The following is a 10,083-nucleotide window of genomic DNA, read 5'->3' on the forward strand; positions in this document are numbered from 1 at the left end:
GAGCGGGAGAATAAAACAGCAGCCAAAACAAAACGTCAGCTCTGCGTACGTTCGAAATGACAGGCACGTAGCCAATCAGATTCAATTTGACGTAATTTACGTACACGCGGCTACGTGCCCGGTTGCATGAAAAGCGCAGTGTAGTCAATGTTCTCTTGTGCTGTCGTTTATTTTTCATCTGCCCATGTGTGTTACCTCGTGTTTAAAGGCTTCTGGACCTGTGCGACAGTCTTAGTGTGCTTTGTGGCAAGAGTACACCCAATCGGAATATGTGATATGCAGGACTACGCGCTTACGATTTGTGAGCAAGCTGCTAGCTACTTTTAGCTTTTTAAGCTCAGCTGGCAACGTTACGCTGGCTTTTACCCTTACCAAATACGGGTAGTAAGATAACTAGTTGAATAGCTGGACAACTGCTGTTCTTGCTGTTCGGTTACTTGCCTGAGGAAATACTCAACTTAGAAAGTAATCCCACCAAGTTCCAAACGGGTCACCTGACAGAAAGGGAAGAGTTTGGTTTATCTGGTGACCTTCCTAGTGACAGCAGGGTGTGTGTGTGTGTGTTCTTGACTCCCCGACTTTTGTGAATGGACACTAACTTCATCTGAAGAAGTCTGACATGACCTGGTCTATCAACTGCGTAGCAACAGTATCGAGCAGGACCCTTACTCAGCACGTACAACTGGACGTTTAGTTTAGTTTAGTTTAGTTTAGTTTAGTTTTAGTTTAGTTTATGGTTGCGTGTTCACTCATAAGAATGACCCGCCGTTCAGTGGTGAACTTGGTGTGCCTTGGGAATCGAGCTGTTAGCCTGCTGTATGGAAACTCCTTTCGCCCCCTCCACACTTCGGTATGCAACTCTTCATCACAGCCGAAAGCTGGATTCAAACCGGGAAAAGTAGCAGTGGTTACAAAGACTACGCGATATGAGTTTGAACAGCAGCGGTATCGGTATGCAGGGCTCTCTGAAGAGGATTTAAAACAGCTGGTAAGACTGCATTTCACTCTGAGCATGCTTGTGATTCCCCCAGGCCAAACAAACACCTACATTTTACCTGTCACCTGAGTTTTTGAGTTTTGCAATGCCTGTGTTTTGCAGCTTGCTATGAAGGGCTCCAGCTACAGTGGCCTGCTAGAAAGACACAATATCCACACTAACAATGTGGAACATATTGTGAAGAGCCTGCGGTAAGATGTGGCCCGTCACAGAAAGACAGCCGTGTTCCTCAGAGGCAGACAGGGAAGGTTTGCTGATTTGCAGCTGGGACACAATTTGCAAAAGTCTGTTTAATAATTAAATGTTTTCAGGAGAGAAGGCATTGACGTACGAGTCGTGAAGAGAGGAGAATATGATGAAAAAGTAGTGCGATGGGCAGATGCCATTCTCTCTGCTGGAGGTAGGAATTTAAATTATTTGGTCATTTGCGTTCGCAAGTTTTGTACTGTTTCATTCCAGGAATGTCAGAATTTGTAAATGTAGGCTTTTATGGTCATTGCCACTACTATTTTTTTTTTTTTTTGAATTAAGTGAATAAAAGAATCTTCCTTAGACACCAACTTTTTGGGCAAAGAGTCACATGAACAAAGGCTTCAGACAACAGATGCAAATACACAGTACAAGTTCTCTAACTGCAGTTTGTTTTGTTAGGTGATGGGACAATGCTACTTGTTGCCAGTAAGGTTTTAAGCAAGGACAAACCAGTTATTGGAGTAAACACTGACCCTGAGAGGTAAAACACTGAACTGAACACTGTTCAAAAGTGGGTTGGATTGTTTAATGGTTAAAGAGCAAATGGATCACTTGTTGTATTGTAGCTCTTTGAAAAGTAATGGACAAAACTTGTTAGGAAGCTTAATCCACACTAACAGGCCTCTTATATTCAGCTGAGTTCATTATATTCTTTTTCACCTGAAGGTCAGAAGGTCATCTGTGCCTTCCTGTACGGTACACTACTGCCTTCCCAGAGGCACTGGAGAAACTCTGTCGTGGTGAGTTCAGGTGAGTAAATACCCACAAATGATCTGAGTACTTTTTTGCTTCCTTCTAGTGAACATGATGCCCTGTTTCCTTATGTGTGCTCTGTCATTTAACTTCCATCTTTTTTTTTTTTCCAGCTCATTAGTGAAAACCTACACATGAGTTACTTTGTAAGCTATTGCCAAAAAATCTATACTAGTAATTTGAAGAGTCATGCAGAAAATCGCTGATTGTCTGAAAATTGGTGAACACCTTTGGGCTGTTGCTCTTTCATTAGCTTAAAGTTCAAGTCAAGTTTAAACCTGTGTTGTCTGGAATACGTCACATGGTGTCTAAAACCCCCTGTTTTAAAACTGCTATGTCTTCAGTCTCTGTGGAATAGCCTAAATTCAGTTACTGTGTCCTGTATAAATCATCTAACGCTACTAGAGGTCACGATATCTGAGGTTTATACTGGACCTATTGCTCAGGGTGGATTTGTGCAAGTCAGAGTTTTGTAAAAGTCGCCAGTAGGAATTGATCTAGTGATTATCAGATGATTAAAGATATCTTGATGTTTGGGTTAATACCTAAATACTTTTGATAGTTACGTATAGCTGTTTCACCAACATTTTATTTACTATATTTTTATGTAGTCAGGTCCTGACTACACATCGAAATACTACCTAACCTAGTTTTCAGCCAGATTTATCTCAGTTTAAACCTTGACACTTCAGTGTCTTTTGACCTGCAAATCACAAAATCAGTTGCTATCGCTACTGTTTTTAAAAAAAAAAAAAACTTTCATTATGTATGGGGGCAACTCTCACATGGCAGCCTGTTTTGAATTTAATACATTAATTGTGTTGGTCTCAAACATCTTTTAAAAGCAGAGAGGGCATTATTGATTGTCTGATGAAATGAGGCCAGTTCATTGATAATCCAGTTCATTGATAATCCACTCCTCTTTGCTTTGCAGGACACGAAGCAAAGAGGACACATGAGCCAAATTATTGAGTCATCTGAACCTACAGTATAAATAACATTTCACAAAGAAAAAAAAACAATCATCTCGACAGAGCTTTTTAGCATTTTAGCTCATTGTTTTTGTTTTACAGCATACTTACTCTATGGTTCAATCTCAGTGCTCTCATTGACCCTGTTTCTTGGAGAAGCAGGCAGCTGTAAGAAGGCAGCTCTTTGGCCCTGTTCATACCTGGTATAAACATGTGTCTTGGGTGAGCCGATCACAAGTACACAGCTCTAACTACAGGTGTGAATGCATCCAGGGGGCATTGAGGATGCACTGAGATCCGATTACTCAGACCACGTCCGGAGGTGGTCTGAGCCACATATAACCACATTCTTTTAGCAGTGTGTACACAAATATGTCCCGGGCCACGTTGAATGACTGCCTATTCAGCTGACATCCTCTGCCTAAGTGGATGTATGTACTGATTCGCAAACAAATACAAGTTGTAAAAATCGCATTAAATGGCTTTATCCGCAACATCTGACAATTTCGAAAAGCCCAGAGAGATATATTACGAGTACATCAAACATCTTGGGTGGTTTGTCTGGAACATGCCAAGGAATAGACCCAGTCTGTATTTTTTTTGATGTCTTATTCTTTTAATTTCTAGCCGATTAGGTTCGGGAACATTGCTGCCTCATGCTGGTTTAAAAACAACGCATTTGGTCTTTGCAAACAGAAATGATTTACATGTTTATTTGCATAAAGAATGGGGAGGTGAGATCCGATCAGAAGTGATCACTCGAGACGCATGTGGAGACGCATTCTAATGCCCGATGTGAACTGACGTACTTAGAGCTGTCCACTTTTCACCCAAAACGCATGTTAATGCCCAGTATGAACGGTGCTTGTGCTAAGTGTTTGGCCTCATTCAGACCAACTTGAGCCCTGCGTGACAAAACACAGGACTCTCATTCATTTGAATGGAGCCAGTTTGTTGACCCAGCAGGAGGGGAAAAACAGAGGCCCCCGGCAAAACAATGCAGCGTTGTCTGGGAAAAAAATTAAACCACGCTCAACTTCTGCTGCAATGCAACATGATGCGATCCAGCAAGTCGCTGCATTGGCCAGTCAACTGCATGCAAGTACACATTCCTGGTAGATTACTTTGTAATGTGAACGAAGTAGTTCTACTGTTAACCTTGAGATCATTGTGACAAAAATAAAATAATTTCCGCTGTGATAACTTTCCAGAGTTGTAAAATCCTGTCTCTGAGTATTGTAAACCATTGTGCAATGTTTTGGCATCTTCTAAGCTTCTTAAGTTCACCAGTGTCTTAAACAACACGCCACCATCATTGGGACCATGTGTCTGTCTCAAAGTGGCTTAAGTGCTTTGGAAGTATAGTCCTGGTTAAAATTATTGGCACTCTTGAATTTTAAGTAGACAATTTAGAATATCTTCAGAAATGAATGCCTATTAAACAATTTTGTATATTCAAAATATTTTAATTAAATGTCCAAGGTTACTGAACAAAAGGTTTAAAAAAACAAAACAAACAAACTTGCATAATAGTGAAATAATACAAACACAAAATGTAACCCCATACACAATTGTTGGTACCCGTTACTAATATTTGGTTGCAGAACCTTTGGCAACAATGACAGCCTCTAAACGTTTCTTTTAGCCATCAAGAAGCTCCTTGCACCTGTCTGCTGGTAGTTTCTGCCACTCTTCCGCTGTTATGCATTCAAGCTCTTAAATTTGTAGGAGTCCTTTTTGCAATGCAGCTCTCTCAAAGGATTACAATGGGATTTAGGTCAGGATTCGTTGATGGCCAGTTTAAAACAGTCCATCTTTTCCTCTCCCAGAAAGACTGGCTCATCTATGAAAGTTTCTGCAAACATTAGTCTTGCCTTTTAGTGCATTTCTTTCAATAGTGGTGTCCTCCTTGGCCTTCGCCCATGGAGCTCTACTTTTTTTAGGATGTGGCGTATGGAACAGTCTGAAACCGCCACTCATGACTGCTCCAGGTCAGCCTGAACCTCTTTAGATCTCTTGCGTGGTGTTTTTTCCACAAGCCGCATCAACCTTTTGCATTCTTCTCTTTGAGTTTCTTCATAGCACCAGGTCCCTAAAACATCTTGACAACATTAGGAACTGTTGAAACAGGGATTTCAAGATCTTTGGTGATTGCCTTGTAGCCTTTGGAAATTTGAAAAAAGAAAAATGTTTTATGATAATAGCTTTTCTGATGCTCTCAGGCAGGTCTCTTGTCTTCCCCATTGTGAAAAAAAAACAATCACCCCTTTTTTTTTATGCAGTAAAACCATCATTCATTGGTGAATTCAGGCCATCTGACCACTCAAAATTAAGCACAGGTGAGTCTTATTGGTTTTTTATTTTGTTTTGAGGAAATAATTTAAATTCATCAAAAGGGTACCAATTATTGTGTCAAGCATACATTTTATATCTTTATTTTTCTTTTTCAGAATATGAAAGCTTTTTTTTTTTTTTTTTTGCTGTTAAGTAATTTTGGACATTTTATTAAATATTCTGCATTTAAAAAAATGGTTAATTTGCATTTATTTTTGAAGATATTCTAAATTTTGTACTTAACATTTAGGGGTGTCAGTAATTTCAACAAGGACTGTATACTTTAACTTTTTTTAATTTTATTTTATGGAAGAAAGTAATTTTCATGGCCTAATACCAGACAGTGTCTCAATGAGCATCACAGAAAATAATGTAAAAAAGGACCATCGAAAAATTTGTGGGTAAATTTATAATGCAGTTTGCTAGAATGTTCAAAATAACTAGTGTAGTATTTTGTTCCACATTATGAAAAACTAAGACAGTTAATAAACCTTCAGCTTGTACATCTGTGACCTCTCAGATACAATTTTAACTCGATTGTTTAGAAAAAAAATTATATATAATATATAATATAATATAATATATATATATATATATATATATATATATTAAAAAAAAAAAAAAAAAAAAAAGGAAAATAAATGTCATGCTATCACTGCATTCACTGTTTGCTTCAGAGCTTAACCAAACTATTTAACAGATGACCACTGTTTAGTTTGAGCCTAACGTTGCTTTGAGACAGCACATCTTGTCCCCTCACCTCTCCTTTGCTGTGTTCAGGTGGCTCTGGCGTCAGAGGATCCGTTTGCATTTAGAGGGCACAGGAATCAATCCCACACCGGTGGATCTGCACGAACAGCAGCTGAGCCTGGAGCAGCACAGCCAAGCCCATCGTATCACCACCATGGACAGCCAGCGAAGTATAACTCCAACACCTAGCATGTGTACCTGTCCCAATCCTTCTGTCTGTCTGTCTGTGTCCTCCTGTGTGATTCACTGTTACTTTTGCAGTAGTAGAAATATGTGCATTATGAATAGACTGTTTTATATAGCAGGAGTTTGATGACTATGTATCTGTAAATTTGTTTTTGTTCTCCAGTTGTTGTTTTACTAATTCAGTAAGATTTCTCAGGGACAGGGACACTACATGAGAGCTTCTCCAAGCCCAGTCTCCTCCCAATCAGAAGCCTGAATGAAATCTTCATTGGAGAATCTCTGTCCTCCAGGTACTTTAGTCAACTAAATGGATGCACGTAACTCCATTTGAAGTGATGTACCTGTGTCTCTATGCATGTTGTATCCCTCATTAATCCCCAGCCCCTCACGACCACCCTGCTCTTCCCTCCAGCACTCATCAGGGAAATCTCTGTCCACCACAGGGTGAAGTTAAAAACCTTCAAACACCATGTTAACCTCTTGCTTCATAGGGCTTCCTACTATGAGATCTCTGTGGATGACGGCCCATGGGAAAAGCAGAAGAGTTCAGGACTCAGCATTTGTACAGGAACAGGATCCAAAGCCTGGTACACAGAAGTATAGTCAATTTTCAGCTTTACATCAAGTTGACACATCGCTCAGGGTTAATATTAGTACCTAAGAGACAGTATTTTAGTTAATCTTAACAGCAGCACAAGACTTCGAAAGCTAAAAAATAACCTAAAGGCCCAATCGACCAGGTCGAAATTGTGCACAACTTGCAGACACTTGAAGAACATACTAATTTTGATCTTAGTCTTACCAGTAATGCATCTGAAATGTTTGCTCTGAGGGTGGTGCTAGAGGAAATGTCAGGGGGTCATTAAAAAGGAGTTTACTTCCTTGAGAGTATGAAGATGATCATAACATTTCAAGGCAATTTTCTCTTTAGATAGAGATCTTTTCTATTTCCAAGATGCTCCATGGGTTTTCTTCTAGCTCCACTCTTAGGCCTAAATGCTATTTTTCCTAGTATAGCATTCTTCCATAAGCACCCGTTGCCTTCAAATCTCAATCTAACAGCTCACTGTGGCTGTTTGTTCTTCTACCATTCCTCCCTGCAGTATTTAAAACTGATCCACTGACCAAATTAAAAATGTACAAATGAAACATAAAGGAAAAGTTTGACATTTTGGGAATATGCGTATCACTTTCTTGCCGGGAGTTGGTTGAGCAGATTTAGTGGTATACAGTAGACTAAGTATGAAATTTACTGTATACCACTAGTATGAAGGTAAAACCAGGAGATGCTTATCTTAGCTTAGCATAATGACTGGAAGCAGGGGAAACAGCTAGCCTGGCTCTGTCCAAAGCGAACAAAATCCATCAACCAGCACCTCTAAAGATGACTAATTAACATGCTTGTCTCGCCCAACTTTCAGTCTTTATGCTAAGCTAAAATATCTCTCCTGGCTCTTGTTTCATACTTAACTGATAGACATGAGTGGTATCGATGCATGTTTTCCAAAATGTCAACTATTCCTTTAATTCAGTATCTATTTTTAGAATTAACCAGTCATACCTTGTAGGCTTTTAAGGGGCCTGTAGAAAACAAGAGAGATAAAATAGCATTAATATACACTGTGACATGTGCAGAGTAACACTTGCACTGGCTCACAAGCCCAACAGTGTTTTATGAGTAGTGAGAGAGAAGCGGTGTAGTTTGTGAAATTGGGAGTGTCAGGAATACATACATAACATACATACAGTATGTTCCTAAAATTGTGTATGTATGTAAACAGCATTGATCTCTATGGAACAATGCTTATCTGCCATTAGAGATCTGGTTTGTGTATTTAGAAGACATCTAACATCTCAGGTTGAGGGCTGACAAAGTGTCAATAGCCATTCTGTACTCAACTCAATTTCCTTAGGATTATGTGGAATTTGAGAGAGCAATAAAAGGAAAAGTTTTAATTAAAAAAAATCATTTGAAATAATAATATTCCTGTTTTTCCGTCCTAAATGGAATGAAGCCCTAAACCAACAACCATATTTTCAAATTAAGTTACTATTGAGATCCTTGTCAGTTCTTATTCACCACAGTACATAGTAATAGGACATCCCATGTGTTAGCCTGTGTCAATCCACTTTCCAGCTCTTTCATGATTTTCTGTCTTGGTGTCCACAGGTCATATAACATCAACAAACTTGCTGAACAAGCTGTGGAGGAAGTTTTAAAAATAGGTATGTCTGTGTGCAGGCTTTGACAAAATCTCTTTTTAATCAAATAGTCTAAAGTAAACTAGGTTTCTCCAAAAATGTTAACTTCACTGACAACATGTCTTTTTTTTTTTTTTCAGGAAAGTTCCTAACAGGTCTTGATATCCCACTTAATCATGAATTCGTTGAAAAAGGTGAGTTGATAGTCCTCCAATGTTTATTATTGACTTGTACATTTAAGGCACTTTTGATTTATATGATGATGGTATCTGTGTATGTACAGTCACTGATGAATACAACGAGTCTCTGGTGTTCAGGCCAGGCGACAAACGCATGTTCTACAGCATAAGGGAGCCCATTGTCAACAGAGTGTTCTCCAGCAGTCGGCAGAGAGGCTTCGCCAACAAGTCAGTAGACGTTTCTCAGCCTCACAACAAAAGCCAAAAAAGAGTTCAAAGCTGTAAAGATGTAGCTTCTGAACCTGTTTTGAACTCTGCTCCCTCAGGGTCTGTGTCCGCTCTCGGTGTTGGGATGCCTGCATGGTGGTCGATGGTGGGACTTCCTTCGAGTTCAACGATGGTGCCATTGCTACAATCAGCATGAGTGAGGAGGATCAGCTGCGGACAGTGGTTCTAGAAAACTGAGATGAGTCCAGAGCACATGACTTTCTCTCCAGCCAACGGTGTTCAAAGGGATGTGGTCAAAGGGAAGAACCAGTTTTTAGCTTTTAGCCTCTACAATTGTTGAACATTTTTATACCTGATTAAAAAGGTATCAATGTTACTATTGTTTTATTAAATGTGTGCATTGTGCATTTTTCCAAATGAGATATTTTCGGATCAAATTTTTTGTGTTTTTTATCTCTATCCCACTATCCCCATGTTCTAACATGATGTTCCACTAGGTTATAATGACTATAAAGCCTTTTGTATATACAAGCAGCATTTTCGTAATTACTTGCTACTATTAGCTGTACCAAATCAACAGTGAGTCTCTAAGCTGAGGAAGAGACGAAAAGAGATGAAAGCTCAGGTATAAGGTGAGCACATTGACTGACTGATTGTAAACATGTCTCTCACATTAGATTTTTGGTCCATTTTGGTCAGCGCAGTGACTTCTGTCATTCATTCTGTCAATAAAATTAATACATAGCTTTGATGATGATGCATTTCTATCTGGGGATCAGACTGAGATGGACAGAACATTGATGATCATTGATTATTGACTGAACGAATAAGGCTGAAGTTATTTTATTTTCATATTAAACCCCCTCACCTCAAAAGACAGTGATGTGGATGCAAGATAATGACATAAAATGACAAAAAAAACTTAGTTTAACCACAAAAATTATTTGATACATATTTGAGTTATTTTGACAACAGAAGTTGACAACTTTGAAGTTCAAATGAAAAATGTAACTCTTAATATGTTTATGTGCAGTATTATTCAACCCCCAGCTTCAGTACTCTGTGGCACATCCTGTAGCCTTTATAACTGCTAACAAAAGTTTGTCTTAGTTGTTCTAAGTTGCTAAGGGCCCTTGATGAAATGTTGGGTTTTCTTCCACAGCCAGGCAGGTTTGCAGCTGTTTCATAAGATTTAAACTTCCTTATAATGCTCCCATTGGTGTCTCTTGGA

At 39.1% G+C, this 10,083-nt stretch overlaps 1 protein-coding gene across 3 annotated transcripts; it reads left to right on the forward strand.

Moving 5' to 3' along the window:
• Positions 1-53: 53 nt before the first annotated feature.
• nadk2 (NAD kinase 2, mitochondrial) lies at positions 54-9,272 on the forward strand. 3 transcript variants are annotated; one of them, XR_005709675.1, is made up of 12 exons: positions 54-988; positions 1,100-1,188; positions 1,309-1,397; positions 1,649-1,730; positions 1,916-1,999; positions 6,088-6,227; positions 6,440-6,533; positions 6,687-6,830; positions 8,414-8,469; positions 8,586-8,639; positions 8,763-8,852; positions 8,951-9,063. XR_005709675.1 is itself a non-coding variant. In XM_040157304.1 (12 exons), the coding sequence occupies exons 1-12, from the start codon at positions 734-736 to the stop codon at positions 9,087-9,089; spliced, it is 1,350 nt and encodes a 449-aa protein (XP_040013238.1). In that variant the 5' UTR covers positions 54-733; the 3' UTR covers positions 9,090-9,272. The 3 variants fall into 3 exon arrangements, 2 of the variants coding, with proteins under 2 accessions (XP_040013238.1, XP_040013239.1); XM_040157304.1 differs by having other exon boundaries at positions 8,729-8,852; positions 8,951-9,272; XM_040157305.1 differs by having other exon boundaries at positions 56-988; positions 6,735-6,830; positions 8,729-8,852; positions 8,951-9,272.
• Positions 9,273-10,083: the final 811 nt, after the last annotated feature.

The sequence above is a fragment of the Xiphias gladius genome, chromosome 20 (assembly GCF_016859285.1).
Source record: "Xiphias gladius isolate SHS-SW01 ecotype Sanya breed wild chromosome 20, ASM1685928v1, whole genome shotgun sequence".
Classification (NCBI taxonomy): Eukaryota; Metazoa; Chordata; class Actinopteri; order Istiophoriformes; family Xiphiidae; genus Xiphias; species Xiphias gladius.